The sequence below is a fragment of the Lagopus muta genome, chromosome 9, assembly GCF_023343835.1.
Source record: "Lagopus muta isolate bLagMut1 chromosome 9, bLagMut1 primary, whole genome shotgun sequence".
Classification (NCBI taxonomy): Eukaryota; Metazoa; Chordata; class Aves; order Galliformes; family Phasianidae; genus Lagopus; species Lagopus muta.
Window position 1 is genome coordinate 15461942 of NC_064441.1, and position 22790 is coordinate 15484731.

Sequence of the window (22790 nt, forward strand, 5' to 3'; positions counted from 1 at the left end):
ACTCCATACGGTGCTGCATTGTAATGTTAGAAGTGTTTTTAATCAAAGACTCCCAGCAAATTGGGTTACAGTTAGGGAAGTTTGCTGAACAGCTCTTTTCTGAAAGCATGCACAAGGAAACGCTTTTTAAATGTTTTAATGAAAGCTCAATTGCAAGAAACTAGACGTGTGTAAAGTACCTAAATCCAGCTGGTTTCACTTAACAGAGAAACAAGCGTCTTTGAAAACCTGGCCTCTAGACTTCTAAAGGTACCCCAAGTGCTTTTGAACATTCATGCTTGAACGCCAGATTTAATGGGATTTGGGAATCCATGTGCTCCAGACGGCTTTCAAAAATCTCAACTTTTAAACCCTGCCTGCCTCAACCTTCTCAAAGCAGCAGTGCGAATTCTGTTCTCCCACCCCTCCTGTGTCAGTTCAGTGCAGGTCAGTCCCTGCGTGTTAGCACATGTATTAGCACACAGCAGTGTTAACTGTACCAGGCTGCTGATTCTGATGCCACAAAAATGCCTATCACTGTGTATAGTTAAGAAATTAAACTCTGTTTATTGGAGGTGTCATGGTCTTAACTTTTTTTTTATATTCATAAGGACAGAAGAACTAAAAATGGTGGAAAAGAAGGAAAGGAATCAAACTAGACATTGAAAAATGACAATCGGTCCATTAATGGAAACATTTATTTTTGAATGATAGTTCTGTATTATTGACATCTTTAGCAGTATCTACAGATTTAAGAACACAGGACAGTGCACAGGCATTTTTAAAAGCAGTTCAAGATGTTCAGACTTGACCAAGGTCCACATCTCCAACAGGGAAGCAGAAGACCAGACAGTAGCAGAGGCCACAGAGAAACCACTGAGCACATCAAATGCACTGAAGTACAGCGTAAAGTATCTGACCATGGTGCACTTACTGGCAATTAAAACATTCCAATATTAAATATTCATAGATTGCTCAGTGCAGAAAGGACAGGTATAAGCAAAGCAAGTGTTAAAATTCGCGCAAAGTAATGCAGACAGCAATTAAGCCATGAACCATTTCTGTCTTCCTCCCATAGAGGATTCATACCTAAACTCTTTAACATATACCACATCCTAGTCACTGATGGCAAGGCTTGTTGGGCTACAGAGGGCTTCCAATCAAAAATTCTCCCTTCTAAAGAGAGAGTAAGTGATTCAGCCATGCAGGTACAGCCTGCGGGAGCAGCTGGGACAGCAGGAAGTTCCCTCCTGCACTAACTGGTAACTGTGATGTTTCCTCCTGTGTAACACGTGAGTTTGGGGCTATGTGGCTTTATGTAGCCATCACAAATGCAGAAAAAGATGGAGTCCATCACTGTCATTTGTTAAATGACAAGTTCTGTTTTATCAGTGTGAAATGCATCTGTAGGCTGAAGGCAAGAAAATTTTGTCAATTTTCAAGTTAAATCGGTGGGATAGTGCTGACTTAACTGTTACTGCAGATTTACACCACTGTGAATGAGAAAGAAATCAGGCATTGGCTTTCCTCAGGAATGTTGTTTTAAAGGTTGGTAACAACATGAAAATACAAAGCCGTGAACAACAGAAGCTGTGCCACGTGGGGTGGAGTTGCTAAGACTGAAGGTGAAATGCAGGCATTGCATGTCTGAGGGCACACCATCAAGTGCTTCGAATCTTCGTACCCAGTTTAACAGTAATGCTTAGATGTATATTCACTCTACAGCATACATCAACCTCTCCACAATAATGAACAATGTCTAGATAGAAAACTCCATCTACGTAAAAACATTAATAAATGCTGACAGCCAGAAAATTGCACTCTCCCAGGCTGGCGCTGCCCAGTTTTATTGCTGAAAGTGCTAAAGCTTTAAAGGGTGCGTTCATAAGTGCATTTTAGTCAGTGTCCAGAATACATTTGTAAGTGAATTTCTAGTTATGCTTACTAACTGAACTTCATTTTAAATCGTAGAGTGGTCTCAAAGCACATTAATGGATCTCTTCTGGATGAAAATAAGCTGAGAGATGCACTTGTAAGGTGCTCAAAAAGCTAACAGGCATTTCGTGTGTGCTACCACATGAAATACCCAATGTGTGGAGAGCAGCACAGTTTCACCCTACACATCCTCCTCCATTGGTCTGCATGCACTGCTTGTTCATAGAGCCACAGAGCACCCAGTCAGGACAGCTACTGTCTAATGGATTTAAAAACAAAACCTAACCAGGTGAAATTTCATCTTGCTACACTATAGAGAGGAGGCACTTCCTTTCATCAGTCTTACCTGTCCATCTGGTGTTTAAAAGGCTTTGCTCCTGCCACAGACAGAGGCAGAAATGTGATGCTCCAGGCTGTAAGGGAGGAGTCACACTATAGACTTGTCCACTGGGTTCTTGCTGGAAGTTCAAATGGGTCTCATGTTTGTATATTTAACACAATGAATCCACACACAAAGATAGTACATCAGTGTGCAGGGTACATCACATGTCAAACTCACCCAAAACACAGTACATTCCATCTACTACAAGCTCCACATACAGGAACAAGAGGATGATTTATGATATGCCAGACTGTTCACAGTCTTTTTATCAATTATATTTTGCTCTTCTATCTTACATCCTTGACAGCTGAACTCTGATTTTTCTCTGCTATTTCTGATTAGGTGCAATCTAAGAATATATCAGAGTGGAAGTAACTCAGCAAGGGAGCCTCTGACACCAGGTAAGCGATGCTGACCCTTAACACTGTTATTTTCAGTGATGTTAGCAGCATTAATTTCAGCACTGATGTACTCCCTGTGTAGTTCTGAAGCCTTAATTTCGTTTAGCTGAAGAGAGACCATAGGAAATAAACTTGAAGCTTGTTGGAAGGTCTCAGATAGTTCATTGGCCTTGAACAGGCCTTCAGTGTTGAGATGAATTCAGTATCACTTAATTTCACAATGTGTATTTCCTTCTTAAGCCTTCTAAGTACAGCATACACAGCTGACTCAAAGATCACGGATTGATTTATGTTTTTTATTGTTACGTGCTACAAAGTAGGCAGTACTGTCTCCTCAGGATGCAAAACTATAAGCTGTATTATATAGAAATCTATTCTGCACTTTCACTGCAGAATGCTTTTCCTCAGCAAACGACTCACTAGAGATTAATTGTCATCATAGTTAAATAGATAGAACAGACCAAATTCTGCTGACCTTACACAAGGAGGTTGTTGGCTGTGCTGAAGACAGATGGTCCCTTCAGGGAATATTTCTTGTACTGCTTCCTTGCTTGAGTATGAACGTTTCTAATTGCATGACTCACCTCTTTCCCTACTGCTGCATGAGATACCAAACAGTCATTTTTACGTAGAGGTATTCAAAGAAATGGGAGAAGCCGAGAAATGCATCTTCAACTTATCTTGTGGTGGTTTCATTCTCCACTGGGAGTATCGTCTGACGTGTGCAGATTGGTTAAAAAAAACATCACTTTCCATTCTTTTTGCTGAAAATTGTGATGAAATGTCTTTTCTTTTTTGTTTTTTTCAGAAAATGATGTAGAATTTCATATAGAAAATTGGTCCCAAAACAGGAAAATGCACTAAATAATAATAAAAATGCTCTGATTAATGTAAAAAGTCAGAAACTTACAGCAAATTGCAAAAATTGGAGCGAACGTTTCTGATTTGTGGCTCTTCAGTATCTGGTTTGACTCTTCCCCTGTTCAGAGGATGAGGAGCATCATCTGAATGCTGGTTGCCAGGGAGACTCCCATAGCTTTTTGAATTGTAACTTTTGCCTGAAAAGAAATACTCCTTCAGTGTGAGTTTTTAATGACCACAGAGGTTGCTATTTGTCATATATTAGATTAACTACTACTTCTAAATAGGTGGGAGGGGAATAAAACATCTCTCAGAAATCAATCAATGGCAATATTCTTAGTCTTTATGAAACCTACGGGTTAAACAAATAGAATTACAAGACTTGCTGCATTAGATTAGACTGTTAAGGCATCAAACTCATCACTCAGTATCAGTTACTTGAGTAGAGACTGAGCTTTGACTGTAGAAAGTGGGCATGGAAATAAATCCTTCTAATCCCCACAGGAGACTGGTTTGAGGACTGACAGGCTGCAGAGCCAACAAGGTCTCTCTCTCTCAGGCTTGATCAGGGTTTCCCCATAACTACATAAAATAATGGCAGCTTTTCTAGGAGAAGTTGTGCATATGAATAATTGTGTCTACCCTCACGTAGAGCTGTCTAAAAGTTATCAGTTCTTTGCATTATCTGATGCTGAAATCTGACAGCTATGTCAGCTTCTTTCCACCTAATGCAAGACCAACAGTTCTGATTGCTCTGAAGGTGAATTTGTTTGGCCTTAAGCAATGTGCTAGTTGGTTAGTTTACCCAACACAGATATACTGGCTATGAATTCCTGTCTCAAATAAAGCCACAGGCATTCAGAAGTGGAATACAATGAAACTGCAAGAATAAGCCCCCTAAGTTGCTTTGTAATTGTTGCCTTTTCTAGATGGTAACTAAATAACTACCTGTTAAATCTGCAATTTTTGCTTGATTTCTTCTTTTGAGGCTGTTTTGTGCATCTGTGGGAACATCGAGATACTTCATTGCAATGGTTGTGGTCTGGTCCTTCTCTGGCTGATTATGAGTAGCTGAAAGAAGAACAGAAAAGAACACTTACCGTAGTTGTATTAACATTCATTTGTTTAAGGACATAAAGATATGTCAAGTTGACTCTACCTGTCTGATGAGAACTTGGCACTGCCTCAGCCCTGTCTTCTTGAAAGGACTGAGCAGATTCACGGCCAGAATCTAAGTCTTTTATTGGCCTTCCCATAATCTCATTCTCACATGCAGTTTTATTTCTAATGAGGAAATATGTATGCATCTTTCCTTTGCCTTTCACTTCTATTTCTCCTCTTTCTGTCATCTCAAAATTTTTGTATTTTAGACAGCTAAAATGACAGAGGAAAATTCAAGATTAGCAAAACAAACAAACAAACAAACAAACCCATCAGTGCTAAGGTGGTCTCTGGCTTTCCTATTTCTTAATACCACTCATAGGTGCCCAGTCCATGTTTTTCTACTCCTCTGCAGCTCGTCTTCACTTTCACCTCTTCCTGCATATTTTGTGCATATACAAGATTCTTGAAAATGCAGTATTTAATTTTTATTGACAAGAGCTTTGGGAAAGTGAATTCCTCACTTCATGAATAACACAGTGATTTATACAGTTTATCCATAATAGGTGCAAATAGAACTATTCTGCCACAGAGTATTGTACTCAATAAGAGAGATTTTGAAGCTCTGGTTATGCAGGATGTCAAATTAAATTATATGTATTTCTAGCATTTACATCATGCTATTGGTACTTTCAAAAAAAATCACATCTATTTTTTTCATCTTGTACTTTCTAGGATTGAGACTTTCAAACCTCTATATACAAGGACATCTGAAATGATCAAAACTAAGTTCTTTGCAAGCAGTGATTTTTCTTTACAAGTAAGCTGCATAAATCAGTGACAAAAGACAGGACCGTCTACATCTGAAAGCTACATCTGTAAGACAGTGTTTTTAGCACAGCTTTTAATAGGAAAATTTTTCATCAGAATTACTCACTGATAGGCACTGGAGCTCAGATGAATTTTACTTGGGACACCATGACTCTCCATGCGGGAAGCTATATTCACTGTGTCACCAAACAAGCAATAACGAGGCATCTTTTCTCCAACAACTCCAGCCAAGACAGGACCTGTATGGATCCCAACTCTAATCTTTACAAAGACATAAAACACCCCCCAAAAACGTCACTTGTTATTTACGACCTTTCTTAATGCTACTGAGTCACCTAAAAGTCCACCTTAACACAACACTGGGTGCTAGTAAAATACCAAATATCCTCCGGGAAAGGCTTTTGCTGGAAAATGCACCCACGTGACCACAGTCACAGAGAAATTAAAAGGAGCTCTTTGATGTCCCACTGCAATACATTAACCAGAAGCCCAACCCAAGAATCAGAGTCTATGTGTTAACCACTTACTTGGATTGGATTTCCAGAAACTGGGTTCTGTACTCCTTTAGCTGCTATTATAATCCCCAAGGCAAAGTTAGCAACGCGCTCAGCATGAGTGGATACAGGCACAGGGACTCCACCTACTACCATATAGGCATCTCCAATTGTCTCCACCTTTAATTGAGAAGGACAAGTATATGAGCACTGCCTATAATTCTCCTTCAGGTTAGTGCTTTGCTGTTGGAGGCTCTCCTTCCCTGCACCAACTCCCTCTTCCTTCTAAAACATGCTTCCAATCATGCTCTAGCACGTGTGAATTTCCTTGAGATGGGGATCTATTCCTTGATTCCAAACTAAAAAATTCAGTGTGTTCTGTCCCTGCTTACTTGACCCAGCTTAGATATCATTGTGAGAAACCCTAAGGAGTAAGAGATGCTGGGAAAGTGCCAGACTTCTTGTCTTTCACCCCACCAGGGCAGATTTATATGTAAGGAACTATCCTCAAGCACAACTCCTAAGCCAGAAAGTTATCTGATAGTTAAATGCTATTAATTAGCTCCAGTTCACAATTGGTATTAAAAGTGTATTTCCCTTTTAAAAGTCCCAATAAATCAAGAGAGTCTATCCATTGGTGATTATCAAGTGGTTCATGTGAAATTAGGAAGCCTACAATTCCCAATGGCACAATGTCAGAGAATGCAGGGTGTGAACTAAGCACTTTGTGAATATCCTTCCTTACAATCAGATGTTCTCCCACAGCATGCTGCTGCCAGTGAGAAAGATTCTGAAAGGCTAGTCCTACTTCAGGTGTTCAGTCTCCCTGAAATGCACACTGAAATGCACCTGAGTAATACTTCAGGGTTTGTCCCCGTATCAGGGATTTTGCTGGGAATGCAATACGGCCTTTTGAAACACAGAATTCATTTGAGATTCATTGTAAGAGTCTCTTACACAGCCAAGAAATTTTGTAAACTGCTCTTATAAGATTTCACTGTTACATTCACCATCAGCAAATAAGAGACCATCTTAAATTAGATTAACTGGATTTCTTACTAATTTCTTACTAATGAGCATCTTTGGGCTTGATCACTAACATAATGACTCAAAACAGTTCAGTAGTTCAGTCCTGAAAAACATGTTCCTGTACATACTTGCTATCCAGATATGCACACCACAGTAATACCAGTAATTTCTTTAACAAGATAAAAATAACTGTAAGAGGCTACTAACACAAATAGATACGCCAATTATCTTTAGGCTGTGGCAGGTTATTTAATTTAACAAGATTAATTCATGACTTCAGGCATTTATAAGCATGGGCCAAGTTTCATTGATCAATTTCAGTATTTCATTTCTTTCACAGATCCCTGAAATAATCATCTTGTCCTCCTTCCCTGTGCTCTAGCTACCTCCTTTAATATTAATGGGAGTTGTATGCAGCATCAAAAGGAGATTATTATAGCGACAGATAATTCACTCAAGATGTATGATTTAGATAGAACATGATGCTAATCCATTCTAAAATCTGAAGGCCATATTCTGGTTGCTTCAATTATTGAAAAGAGTTTCCCTGCCAAGGCAGAAAACCTTCTGATTTCCCGGTACAAATTTATTGCAGGGTGAACTGCTTGTCTTGCCCCAGTAAGGAATGAATGAGGTTTGGATTTCACTCTTTGCTATTTCTGCCTTCTTAAATATTTAATGTGCTAGGGACAGACAAAATTAGGATCAGCTGTTAAAACCTAAGTAGCTCTGGAGTTGTTAACAGTGCTGTGCTGTGCAGGGCTCTCATCCTTCCTTCACAGTTTGAAGACAGTATGTGTGTTACAGTTTAGATCTAACCAGTGCTCTCAGAGGTCAAGAGGAGATGCATACCATTGCGTAAGATCGCCATGAATCAAAATCAAAGAAATCAAAGCCCAGCTTTTGACTGTTTGTGTAGTTATCTCCACCAAAGGAGACATCTAATAACACACTGACATGCTTTACAAGAGATTGGAATAAAGGGACTAGCAAAATTATTCAGATTGGTCCACGAACTGGGATATCCTAGGATCTTGGATGGGTGTTTGAGAGAGAAGCGATGTATCAAAACAGCAATTCTGGTATCAGTATTTTGAAGGGACTCTAGCCAATGACAGAAGTTACTCTCCTTTTCAAAATTTTCAACACATTTAATCACATCTTCGTATGTTTTGGATTTTTTGTTTCTCTATATGGTCACTATAAATATGCAGTATTTTATGGTTTCTAGGAAATCATGCTGGGGTAAAGAGCAGTTAAGTGCATTAAAAATATATAATATAAATAAATAAGCAAACAGTCTGATTCCAGACTATTTCTATAGTCTTATTCAACAACATACCTTGTATACATCATGCACTGTGGTCAGTCTGTCAAACTGCAGGTACATTGAATTTAACATGAGAACTATCTGAATAGGCTCACACTGGGCACAAATGTTGGTAAAGGTCACAACATCACTGAACAATATGGTGCATTCCTTGAATTCTCCTGCGAGCAGAAAAAAACAGCTGTAAATAACAGTAATGGCTGGGTAACCATGGCAGTTTCCTGCAAGGATTTCTTTCTAGTCATTGTTTTAGGACACATGATTTTTCAGCTGTAGTACTTACATGTGTTCAGATATGAAAGATGTTGATATAAGAATATTTCAAATATAAAAACTACAACACATCATTTCAAACAGTTCAGACATCTGAATATGTTCCTATGCTCATCTACATTCAGGAAATACAAAGCTCTTCATCCTGGATTTCATACATGTGTTTACTAAAGGGAATATAAGAATATTCTTACTTACTATCCTTAAGAGAAATAGGAATCATGATAACTCCAGGTTTATAGACAGCACAGAGAAGCTAGGAAAATTTTCTAAGAAAGACTGATTTCTGTATTTCTTTTTTGAGCCCTCATGTCCCTGTATACTCATTTTAAAAACAAAAGCCCGTTTTACTGTTGAAACACCAAATTTTGTCCCTGAATGGGCAGCTGCTACCTTTCATTTCCTAGGAAACAATACTGGCAAATAGCTTCCAAAGTTATGTTTGAAATAAAATAATAATCTAATCTACCTTACCAGTGAAATGAAGGGTCTGTCATTCTCCGATTTACTACCCATGAGTGTCATTAAGTAGAAAATCTACTTCACAGCAATGACTTTGTGGCTGTGCTAGTTCCCAGTCTCTCTATCACCATCACAGTGGGTGCACGATTCATGCTTTATGAATGAATACTGTTCATTCACCTGCCTCAACTCGCTTCCCCTCTTTCAGCTGGTTTGCTACATGTTGAGGAAGCATGGCGTAGAGCAGAGCTTCAGTCTTTTTCTTCTCTTCTTCCAGGTGCTTTGACAGTACCCGCAGTTCTTCCTTCTTCCTCTCCAGCTGGTTAGAGAGCTCCATCTCTGCCAGTCGCTGCTGATTGAGAAGAATCAAATCCCTGGTCACGTCATGAGGTGCAATGTCTGCAATATGCATCTGTCGCTCCTCCAGCTCATGTAAAGTGCGAAGTAAAGGTGAGCAGAGATAGAGCATGCACTGCAGAGACTCCATCCAGATCATCTGGCCTGTTTAAAACAAGTGCTGATAAGAGAGTTCATCACCCTGAAATTCTGTGTAAGGTTCAGTGCTACTGATGTGAATACGAGGGAATGATTTCTAAGGATGGTAGCTTTCTGTAGGGTCTGTGTATCACTGCAATTGTTTGCTAGAACTAAGTGGGTTGGTATGGATGAAGTGTACTAGGTAAATAACAAGATTTCAGGACTCAGAAAGCAGTCACTCATTCATTGTAAATGCAAGATAGAGCCTAACCATGTTTTGGGTTCCTTCTCTTCAATAGGAATCACAATTGCTCACAACATCTCTCCTTTCCCTTGCATTGTACACTGGGAAACTGAGATTCAAAGTAATTTAAGTGAAAGACTTAAATTTCACAGTGGGTAAATTGTGGTCCCAGTAAAGTCAATGAAGTTTCTCTTCTAGAAGCTGGAGCTTTAAGTTGAACGCTCACATAAATAAACAGGTACAAATATGTCTGAAAGTTGTAAGAGATTTTTAGTGGAGGATTGGGTTTTTGTTTTCAGGGTTAAGATTTGGTTATGGGTTTCTTTTGTTGTTGTTTTGTGTTTTATTTTAAAAAACCTAACTGAATAATAGGAAGTAAAATTTTACCCGTGGCTAAAATTCCTTGTTTGTTAACAACACTTTTTTCAAGGTCTCCCTAAACTCTCGGTTTTTTTCTGAATCTCATGATTTGGCACTCATCACGTAGAGGTGATAGGAAATAAAGGAAAGTTAGGTCATATTCTATAGTTCAAAGGAGCAAAACTGAGGTCACAGAGTACTTAAAACAACTGTCATTTCAGTTAATTACATGGACAATTATTCTACGCTCATTCCCTCATTTCTCTCAGTAAAAATAGAGCAAAATAAAATCTCTGTTGCTACAACAATTTCAACCAGTAAACTCTTCCATAACATAATAGAGAGAGAAAAAAAAAAAAGACAAATCAATCTGCAAATGTGAATAATAAAAAAGCACCATTAACTAATTTATTTTTATCCGCATTTGAAACCTAGCCAGTATACCAAATAACTCCCTTCAAAGGTGTGAAGTAAATCTGTATAATTAATATATTCACACTTTAGAGATCACAATGTGCAGAGTCACAGGGGAAGGCATTTCTCTTCTTCCAGCTGTAGAAATTTTACCAGGAATTTATCTTTAAGCTCTTCCCTCTTTCTCTGTCCCTTTTCTCCCCTTCCCCTGACAGAACTGGAACTGCACACTGACAGCAGAGATGTGTTTTGCTGTGTATTGCTGGAATCCTCACCCATTGTTTTAATTGTTTTCTTTATGTGCCAGAGATGTAATCCAAGATCTGTGCACTGGTATCTGTGCTAGTTGGCTGGGCTCAAAATGTTGTTCCAAGTACAAAGAAGTAATTTTTTCATCAAAGAAAATTCTTAGCAATGCAAAGTGATTCCATTTCAGGTGGATATGCTGATTTGCAGGCTATGGGAGGGTGAGACCCAGACAGTTTTACACAGCTCACTGCATCTCCACATTCTGCCTAATGGTTCCGAGAGCAGAAGCTGGCTCTGTGTCTCTTCCACATTCCACAGGTCCCAAGGCTTTCCAAGCCTTTCAAATGGGAATGCTGGTACTAACTGAAAGCCTCCAAAATCTCATGAGGTAATATCTGAGTTTGTCTATGAGCATTCTGAAGTACCATTTATGTAAAGAGAATGATCTAATCCTCCCCTTGCTGCAAACAAGTCTACTTCTAAAATTTATGTGAAGCCAGGAGTCCACAGAAAGACATTAGTTTAACTCCAGCGTTATTCTTCATTTAATATGAGCATTTACGCTTCTGAAAACAGTGAAGTACCTCTCAGCTCTAGCATTGGCCGCTGTTTCCATGACTCTGGCATCATTTCTCTCTTGGTCTGGAAAACAAATTGGCTGTTGATAAATTTCTGAATGCTAGAGATGGTGAAGGGTACTTCTGGGTGAACGATACTGAAATAGTGATCCAGACAGATGCCCATGGTCTGAAGGCCAGGTACGATCTTTTGAATGCTCACCCCAGCTTGCTTCACTCTGAGCTTAAAAAGAGAATACGAACAATGTGATACAATGCACATCCTGTTTGGTGTCAGACCAAGCTGCAGCTTAGTACTGTTTACATACACATACACACACTCAGCCTTGTAATACCATGTGGATTATTTCTACGTTATTAGTCAAACTCTTATTACTCAGTACAAAACTATCTTATTACTATAAAACTCTGAATGAGTTTTCTTCATAGCAAGACCAAGGGCCCAGAAAGGAATATTATTATCCAAGTGCTGTTCAGTATCAATTTTTAAAAAGAAAAAAAAAAAAAATCATATCTGCTCTTATTTTGCACGTACTTGTGTTTGCCTAATGTAATCTTGCTGATTCCAGCACATTTAAGCATACTACTGAGGGAAGAAAATATACTTTCATGGCAATATCTTACAGGATGATAGCACACACAGTAATTTTCAGTACACTTGCTAGTGTTGTAAAGAAATAAGCATTTCAGTCTCACTTTTTTCCCTTTTTTTCATCCTTGCACTCCTCCCTAAGGATAACTGATATCACAGTAACTTTGGACAAAAGGGAATTTATGATTTTAGTGCCAGATGATACAATTTCTTTAAAAGTAGTTTATTACTTATGTTGTACCTGTAGACTCCTTAGGGGAAAGAAAGCAGAGAAAGGAGGCTACAGCTTCTTTATCCAACTATTAACAGCAGGATGAGTGGGGGACAGGAGGCATGTGCTCCCAGGCCCAGCTTCTCCAGCTCCATAGCAGCTATAGGAAGCCCTAATTTCTCATGGCTCTTGCAAGCATCTATGTTTGTATGAGAATGTTCAAGGGAGATGTCTCTAATACCTCCTTCTAAAATCTAAAACTAAACAGGTATACTTTATATACATTCTATATGCAGCTACAGGCATGATACAATATACATGTATATATGGAGACGAATCCTCTCAGCCTTGTATGTAACTGAAAAATAGAGATACCAGCATTCTAAATAGAAAATAATTGTGACACTGAAAACCTGAAAACCTTTAGTTTTCTAAAGGATGCCACTGATTATCTTCTTTTAACCATTACTGTATAAATGTTCAGTCATTCTCTTTTAGCCTGATGACCATATATAAGCTTTTAATTCCTGCAGAAATGTCCAGTCTGCCATCACTCCTTGTCATCAGGGATACTCTAACCCAGCCACCAACAATGGCTGCAGGAGTTGCCCTTATTCCACACCATGAATTTTATCACGAAAGGATGTCTCAAAAGGTTAGAAAATAAACTTTGGCTAATGTAGACAGTGGCATATTCTCTATCAGCACAATGCCAGAACATGTTCCCAAATGGCTGCAATCAGCTATCTTCTGCAGTTCTGTTCTCAGACTCTTCTGTCTTCACTCCTCTGTTAAGCTAATTTCTGCACAAAACTGGGAGCAAGGGGTACTGCACCTTGTTGGGGGTCCAGGCTATTTGGAAACTATCCACAGAGTAGCCCCTGCAAAGGGAAAGGCAATTCCACTGCTCTAGAGAATATATGTATATGAAAGATTCAAACAGCAAGATAAAGTTTTGGGTCCAGTTCCTACTAGATAAAGAGTAGTAGATGTCTGGGTTTTTCTGCTGTGGAGTCTCAGACAGCATGCAGGGCTTCAGCTGCAAAGTCTTATGAAAGCCTTAGCATAGATTGTTAACTGGGAGAAGGGAGACTAGCTTGTTAAATGCAAAGCCAATTTAAAGGATGGATCATGTCTTTGGCAAATGAGAGGACAGGAAAGTTGCCAGAAACCTCAGAAAATTCTGTTCTGTGTTTGGTAGACTGCTACAACATACCTTGTTGGCATAACTGTGACTGTTTCATATGTGGGGATCTCAATAAAGTCAAAGGTGATTTCTATTGTAGAAAATTAAGCGACTGTTATTATGAGCAACTTTTATTTCATGTCTCTATCCAAAGCATTCCCGTAAATGCTGAAAAGGAACATGCTCTGTATAGAGAGCATACATAGGAATGATCTGTAGGACTGTCACAGCAGCAGAAAATAACTATATGCTTTAGGCAAATTAAATGTCCTTACTATATTGCTGTCCTACCTCTTTGTCAAAAACCATATGAAAAGGAAGCCCATTGCAAAATGTTTTTGTGTCAATCCAGAGAGTCTTGGGATAAACAGGGTCAAACCCTCTCAGGAGTTTACCTGTGGCAAGATAAGCATACAGATTTCAGTCACATTGCACCTCATAAGACCAGTCAGCATTACATTCTATAAGACAGGACTCTACGTTATAATGAGATGGCCAGGTTTGAAACTCAGCAATACAAAAAGCACAGAGCAATTTACTACAGTTGGAAGAAATAGCTGTAACTAGGTTAAAAAAGCACTCTCTTAAATTCATCAGCTCAGACAATGTGACATGACAGGGAAGTATGAGACATTCCACAGGATGGTACTTTACAGAACACTTTTCAGAAGACTGTTTACGAGACAAAAGTGACAGGTCATATTCCATGTAAGTATCTGTCATTAGTAAGCATGCTTATTATCTGCACTTCTTTTTTTTGATTGCCAGTGCCTAACTGAAAGAAGTTTAACCAGAAACATCTTGAAAAGAAGAAGAGGAAACACAAATGGTAACTTCAACATGGAGGGGTGGGGGGACTCAGTGAGGCTTACTGACTTTCTTACTGAAAAGACTCATAGCTAATGACAAGCTCACTCCGAATGTTCTCACCTTTTCCTAATGTGATTATTCCTCTTATAGTTTTCCAGTGACTTTTCTTGACAGGACAAACCGAGCCTCCCCTAATAGTATTCTCTGATTTCTCAAGATCCTGTTGAAATAAATCCAAGGGGATTTTCAAGGGTGTATTATTTTAATCGTATTTTATTGATATAATGAATCTTAACATACCTTACTGTTCAGTCGAGTATCATTTTGTTTTTCAGAGTCAGCAAGATACTGAGGTGAGAAAGAAAACTTCTTTCTTTCTTTATATGGAAGTACAGGGTTTTGAGTGACGAGAAAAACAATATGCTCTTTTTTCCCAGTTCTTTCTTCTTCTTCCGTTTGATTGACTATTTCCATTGAAATCTCAATGTTAAAAAAATCCAGGGCTGCTGCACCGATGATTCCTGAGAGCAAAACAAAAAACACAACATTGCCAACAGCAAAATCTTTCCATTTCCCTTTCAGCAAGCTCACAATGATATTTCACTGTTTCAGGAACTGCTTTACCAAATGAGACTGGAAGAAGAAAGTGGCCTGTAGTTACCTATGTTGTTCCTACTACCAGTGTGTTACTAGGATGAGATTATGTACATATGAGATATTTTTAAGGTTATAGTTTGGGAGTTTTTTTTATTATTTGTTTGCTTTGTCTGACAACAAATGCTTACTTTCACTAGAAAAAGCTCAGAAGAATACCTGAATAATGTGACCAAATGTCATACATAGCAAAAAATACAAATTCCCAAAGCCCCAGAACTGTACAGGCTCTAAAGAGATTCTGTTAAAACAATCTATTTCAGTAGAATATGAAACAGATTTTGCAGAATATTCTAGAGTGGTGCAGAATGTTTTCAAGTAAGTCTTTCACGAAGATGCAATATCTGTCTTTTCATTTCTTCTTAGTTACTAAGTGAAATACTGGACAAAATGAAAATTCCAAGTAACTCTGTATTTCGAGAGGAATATGAAATGAATTTTGATATGGAGTGGTGGTGGGGGGGGGGGGGAATTGATAAAAATATTTCATTTAGAAACATCTAGGAAATAAAAGAATATGATTATCTCTTACATACTTGTAGATATTTAACCCTTGCATAAGAATAATTGTGGAGATTCCCAAAGTTAAAAAATCTTAACTCTTACCATTGCTGGAGTAAGATTCAGTTTTGAGCAGGGCCCAACAGCAGATTTACAAAATTGCATGTACTGCATGAGTACATATCTAAGGATTATACATATGCTTTCAAACTACCACTGCTATTCACTGTAATTTAAAGAATATGAATTACTGAGAATCAATCAACATCAATACAAACATGAAATTCAATTTTCCTTCCACCAAAGGAAGTCTACTGGAATTCTATAGCAGCAACAGATACATAAGGGCTGGGTTGGCATGTGCAAATCTTGTAGAAGCCAGTGGTAGCTACAAGTGATTAGGCAGGCAGGGAAATACAGAGGTCTGTTGTCTGATTAATAAACATTACCAGGTTTGAATTTCTTGGCCAGTCTTCATCTGAGAAAAAGATCCTGAAACCTGAGAAAAGTATATCTGCAAATATATGATTAGTCCATACATATACTGCATACCAGTTGATCTGTACTCTGTATTACCTGGCACAATATGGTACAGACCTCTTCTATCTGAATAGTAATGTAAATGCATTGACCCGTCTTCATTCTTTTCTACTCTGAAAGATGGTGCATTCATCTCCTGATGAGACAAAAGAACAACTTTCAGTATCCTTCTTTGATAAGAAATATGGTAAATTTCAATTGTATAAAAGCATCCTGTGCCTTAATGAAATCAGCAGTAATATGAATAAGCTAAAATATAGAAAATTAAATATGCTCAACTGTGAAGGGTTATCTCCTATTCAGTAGAGTTAATATGCTAAATAATATCTACTTTTGAGAACTACTCAGAAAAGAATACTTTAAAAAACTTGTCCTAACATTTTGGATGAATGAGTTTTAGAACACAGTAGAGGCTGTTATGGCCTCTTTCTTCCTTACTCATTCATACCTACAACATGCTGTTCCTTGGGTTGCAAACTGTCAGAGCACACCCATACCCACACAGTAATTACTACTTGAACTTGCCTGGTAAGACAGGGACAGGTAGCTGTGTAATGCATCCAGGTTCTCTATGAACTCATACAAATTTCCACCCAGCGTTCTCAGCATGTGGTCATAACCTGAACGTTTACAAAATTCAAAGAAATACTCTCCAAACTCTCTCAGAACCATATCAGCAGGAACACCTGGCAAGACAATATCTTAATGAATACAAAAGGCCTGGAAATTCTGGTAGTGCTGTCAGATGGATTAAGAATGAATGCAGAATGTTTGCAACATAGGAAAGGCATCCTGAAGAGCAGAGGAGGAAATCTGGGATGTAGTGTCAGGAGTGAATCTGGAGGGTTTATTTTTAAGGTGTGGTGACACATACCTAATATTTTGCAGGCTTTGTCAACAAGTTGCATTGTGATCTCATCTTTGTAAACTCCAAAAGTCAAGAAACTATCCTGAACTCCAGCCTGGAGTCTACAACAGAAGAGACAATATCCTTCTCTCAGTGGTGTAAGTATGATGACTGAATCAGCATTCATTAAACACTACTTAGCTCACCGATTCCTTAAACTCCTTCACACATTATATTGAAACACACTACTTTCAGTAATGGTTTAAGACTGTATCTGCCTCCACACTTCTGCTAATTCACATTAATGCATTATGACAAATTCTTTCAAGGATTAGGGCACCATACAATCACAGGATATCCCAAGTTGGAAGGAATCCATAAAGGATCATTGAGTCCAACTCCTAATGTGGAGGTACTGGAGCAATTAGCGTGTTAGCTTGTCTCCTGCTCTACTTGGTTGTTGCTCAATAGGGCCACATTAGCAAGCTCTTGGGTCTCCACAGTCTTGACCAAAACTGAATTTTTATACAGGCTTCGGTGGCTATTTTTTGTGGATATCTAAGTATCATTTATATATCTTTAGCTCTTGGAAAATGCCAGAATGCTCATGCAGTAATGACGAAAGCAGAAAAGATTATATATTTAGCTGTTTTCCAGAAGGTACTGGAATGAAACTGACTTCTTATTGAGAATGACAGCTGTTCTGTGTAATTACTTTCAGATTTTTGTCACAGTGAGTCTATAACACAATTGTCCATAAGACAAAATGTCATGCTTAATTACGTAGTGTAACAAATTAATTTGAACAAATTAATACCAGAACTTTTGCTTTTGCTCTGTTACCTGCCTCTAATAACTATTTGAGATACACATCAGCTGCCATTTATCAGTAAGGAATTAGAATCTTCTGCTAAATTTGTGAACAATTTCTTTCAATACATTGCACTGCATTTATTGCAAACACCTTACCTTAATTTTTCCCATATTTCTTCACCGTACTTATCAACCACCAAAGACTTCAGGCATGTATTTATAAATCCATACTGCAAAAGCAAGTAGGAACACGGAAAAGATACACCGATTTTCCAACTGCAGCCCAAACGTGCCCTCCCACCGCATTTAAGACTCCAAATAACGTTTGACAGGCATTGCATCTCTCAGTAAAAAGCATAACCGTTATCTTGGCCTCCTACAAGCGTGAAGCGGAACGGAGCAGACGTCTCGCACGCTACTTCGCAGATGTCGCCCGGCAGCCCGCAAGCAGAACGGGCTGACCGCCCAACGACCCCACACCCGTCCGCAGCCGCCGCTCCCGCCCGCCGAGAGGCAGCCGGCCGCCCCGACCCCCTCCGTGTCCCCGGGCCCGCTCACCATCGCGCCACCGCCCTCCCGGCGCCGGGCACCGCGGCACCGCCGCCCGCCGAGGCGGTCCTCCCGCCGCCCAGCGCCGCCGCCGGGGGCCGCCTCCCCTCCCGGCGCCGCCGGCCCCCGAGGCGGCCCGGGGGCGGTGGCACGGCGAGGCCCTGCCCTACTGCTTGAGGCGGCGAGGCAGGCCCGCGGCCGACAGCTTTTGGGGAAGGTGCGAGGCGGCGGGGCGTCCGTTCGCGAGGCTGTGTGCGGTGGGTGCACCCTGCCGTGGGCTGTGTGGCACGGAGCATCGCTCCGTCGCTCTGCCCTGCAGGTGGCACATCGCGCAGCAGGTAACCTTGCACTGGGCTTTGGTGATGCCTTTTTGATGAGGACAGTCCTTTTCCTGACCTCTCTTTCCACCTCACAGCTCTCGTGGGGCTTCTCTGGTCAATCAAGCAGAGATTTTCTCAAAATCGGTCTCCAGCCAAACAGTGCCTGGAGTTGGGCTTGGGAGAAATGATAAAAGCTTGATGCATGCCTACAGCTGTGCCACAGAGGGCTAGCTAAGCCTTCACGTAGTCCAGTGTGTACACAAAGCCCTCTGCATTTCCCAGGTAATACAAAATATTTATGTAAATGTGTGCCCGTGAGAGCTGATGCTTTTCAGCATCAGATGAGATGCAGATGGGACGCCTGTTGGCTGTGCTGAGGCACCTGTAGTGCACCACATCATGGCCCAGAGGTGGGTGCTGCCCAGCCCTTGTGCAGCTCAGCCTGAGCCCCCTTCTGCTTCTCCTGTGCACCAGTATTTTTGCTCTTACACACTCACGAAAGGGAAAAGGTGTTTTGTTTTGTTTTGTTTTCAAGAGTTGCATCCATCTGCTTGAATGGGTCTTCAAGGAAAAATGTCCAGGAGAGCTGCCCATCATCCACAGGGGCAGAATGTCTCACCCACAGCCCCATGATTGGCAGGTGGGATCTTCTTCTGCTTCCCTGGGTGGCCCCAGGAGCCACTTGTGGTGCCAGCACACAGCTTCCCCCATCACAGTGTGGGCACCCTTCGCTTCGCTGCACTTACCTGAAGGACAAGCTGGCTGCTCGGTCACAGTCACAAATAGGAACCACAAATAATCTGAGCACACATCTGTTATTGCCATCAGTACAAATGTAACTTGCTGTATGATTATAGATTATTTTTTTGTCTGTGCAAATTTTGCCCACATAAAAACTTGTAGCTAACATGAGTGCAACTAAGTGACACTTGCAGTGACAAATCAAGAAGATAAAGCTGTATAAAATGAGAGAAGATGAATGCTAAATCCTGTAAGAACTGTGTATTTCTGCTTGTTGCTTCCAATTTACATTTAAAAACTATTATTTTTATGTTTATACTACTTGAATCAGTATAGAGATTTGCAAATTAAATAAGTAAATACTTTAATATCTTTAATTTTTCTTATGGTTTGCATAACACCTAAATAAACAATCTGATTATTTTTTGTAACAAAGATAAGCAACTACCAAAAAGATTTAGAGATGCAATTCAGGAAATCTAACCAAAGTTCAAATTAATGCCTGTATAACTTGTATTGCACAAGATAATTTATACTGGAATCGAATTAATGATTGTTGCTTTAGCCCTTCCTTTGATTAGTGAATTGATTCTGTTATTTTTTTCCAGGTTTATTTGGCATTATGGGAGAAAATTGGAGGAAGGCCTTTCAAGCCATACTGCTCGTAAGCAGGTCGTTGGTGGCCCTTTGCAGTCCACAGCCACGATGTGTCCTCATCACCTTTCCCATCTCTAGCTGAACTATGGAAGCCATCCAAGTAAGAGAACATGCAAAATAGAAGGTTTACAATATTCTTCTGCCGTGATTTTTTTTATTATTTGTTATTTGTTATTCTTTTGGCACGGATCTTTTCGTAATCAGTACTACAATTCATAAAATATTTAAGAGACAGAACACCCTATGTGCTTCTGAATCTCAGCCCACTCTGTGTCAAATGAAGACAACAGTACTCCCTTTCTCAATCTGTTTGTGAACATAATCGCTCCTGGTGTGGTGTATTCAAGTCTCTCAGTGTATACTGACACATGCTGACCCACCGTAGTGGCCTGGAGCAAAAGGCCACCTGCTTTGACAAGTAAATGCAAAGGATATGCAAAGGAGAGGTTGGAGTAAGATGCTTTGGTTTCAAAGGGTCTCTTGCCTCCCAGACCAACTAGAGCAAATGGAGATAAGTTCAGACAGAATTGGACAGTGTTATTTTCCTCTGCGACTGATCCTTGTCTGAGGACATGGGATGCCTCAGTTTGGGAAGTCCTCAGTGGTCTTCACAAATGCACATCTTTTCCTTTCCATAAGCACCAAAGTGCCCAATGCTGATGGGTTAAGTACAGAGCAAGTGTACCTGTCCTGTACAAAATGCTAAATGTGATGTGTCTGGAAGCCAAACAGCAGCCCAAGTTCTGCAACCCCTGTAAAGCTCTGCAGTCTTCCTGACAGTCTGTGAGTGCTTGTATCTTATGTTTCTTCTGCCTTTGTGTTGAAAAGTCAGTTAATTCAGAAATGGGCTGCTGTGGCCTTGCCAAAAAGATATTCATCCATACCTGACAAAATCAAAAGGCAATTTTCCCTGGCCTTTTGTTGTACTTCTACCCAGCTAGTAATAAGCAGCATCCTTGGGCACAGGTAGTTCAGCAAAATAAATGGGCTGACTGCAAGAACTGTATATGCTTTTTTCTTCAATTAGATGAGAAGTGAAGGTAGGCAATATAGCTGTTTATAAATTCTGGTTGCAGACTTGGAGAATGTAGTCACTGACTTTCTTAGTCTGTGTATGCAAGGCCATCCTCCTTTTTACTACTTTTTCTTTCTGTCGTGCAATTATTAGCTACAGTGAAGAGCCATATGTGAATAGCCATGTGTAAGGACTGCTGTAACCATCTGAGATCACATTCTAAACATTACAGTCTGAGCTCAGAATACCACCACAATAACAGAATATTTTCTCCAAGTGGTTGCCAGCAATCTCCATCTCTAAAGATCCCCAGTACACTGTTCTTTTTAGCATCCTTACTTTAAACTTAGCCTCACATTCGTTGTTGAGATATCATGTGTTCATATTAGTCTAGACAGCCTGCAGTGACTTATTAGTGACTTGAAGAGAAAAGGAATCTGTCCTTTGACCAAAAGAGACCAAAAGAGAAGTCATATAAATATGTATTGGTAGGCTTCCAGTACTTCATGCTACCAAACCATGAAGACAGCAGATGTAGAATCTCGATTACAAATAAAAATAAACACAGAACGTGTGAGATCCTGCATTGTTTGCATGGCTCTATTTTTGATAGATGTATTTAAGAACCCCAACAGTTATATATGAATTCTTAGTAAAGACCCGAGGCAAAATTTAAATGTCATCAATGTAGGCTAACTGAACTTCAGTGAAATTGTACTAGTGCAGGCCTTACCTAAAGAAGGCTTTCAAAAACCCACCTCCTCTGGTTAACTGTTAAGCTGAGGTGGAGATGTAAGACTGTGTCAATAGTATTTAAATCAGTTTTGCAAAACTGTCAAGAAAAGTTACCAGCTCAGATCCAAAACCTATTCACAAGTGCCCTTTAACACACTGAAAGGGAGGGAATTTAAGGAATGAATGATTTGTTCACAGAGCTCGATAGCCTTTGGCATCATTCCCTTTCCCTCGTCTTTCCATGTATGCTGCCCATGTAGTTAATCTCTTCCTGTGCTTGAATTGCTCTGTATTCCCCTGGCATTTCCCTTCCTGGGCATTATTAATTTCTGAGCCTGGGGAAATCAGGACTGCATCAATGAAAATATGTGTAATACAAAGGAGAAACAAACCCTGTGTTTACATTCACTTCACAAAACTTTCTATTTAAAGTCTTTGTGCACGTCCCCTGGGTATTTTCTTTAGCTTGTAGCTTGTATCACTTCCTACCTTTGACAGTAGGTATCCAATGTCTTTGTTTTCCAAATAGAAAATAGCTCATTACTGGTATTTTGGCTTCTGATTGCTGGTTAATGGAATTTGTTCCAGCTTTAGCATCATTGCAATAAGCTACAAAGAATCATTTGTCATGATTGCATGGGCCAGGCTCATTTCTGCTGTAGCTCACAGACAGCATGATTATCCAGGAGACTAGAAGAATGCAGTAAAGAATAATGCAAAAATGGATAAAAGCCAAGGCTCATCAATCTTTGGTGCTGTGGTATTACATCTGTATTGTACTCAAAGCCATGCAGTTTAACATATTAGCATATGAAGCTGTCTGATTGCTTTCTGGGGTCTTGTTCTTTTGGAAAAGTAACTACAGATTTCAAGGTACTTGGGTCAAATGAAGAAATAGTTTTATACTATCTGGCACAGGCTGTGCTGTTAAGCAAGGTTGTATTTGCAGAGTCTGTAGTATATTTCTCTTCCATCAGCTGTCCTGCCCTGTGCTTTAAAAATAAGGGTAGGGTACTGTTGATGTCACCTATAATCAGCCATGTAATAAAAGTCTCCAAGGACGCAGCTCAAAAACCCAAAGTAATTCTGCAACATATCCCCAGCAATGTTAAAGTGACAATAACAGATCAAATCAGACATGTGCAATGTATGCAGCTTGGCTCAGCCCATCCTGTTGCCGCCCCCTGCCCCACACCATCATGGCAGCAGTTCTTCCTGG

General features: G+C 39.8%; 1 protein-coding gene across 1 annotated transcript; it reads right to left on the reverse strand.

Moving 5' to 3' along the window:
- Positions 1-19054, reverse strand: LOC125697717 (guanylate cyclase soluble subunit beta-2-like). The gene is given in 18 exon segments (XM_048955252.1): positions 1-3755; positions 4507-4629; positions 4718-4932; positions 5597-5751; positions 6018-6164; positions 8356-8504; positions 9259-9579; positions 11407-11623; positions 13681-13784; positions 14320-14419; positions 14500-14720; positions 15931-16030; positions 16420-16580; positions 16769-16863; positions 17711-17784; positions 18113-18401; positions 18403-18503; positions 19043-19054. Coding segments are annotated over 18 exon segments (2736 nt in total). The 3' UTR covers positions 1-3603.
- Between the last annotated feature and the right edge of the window lie 3736 nt (positions 19055-22790).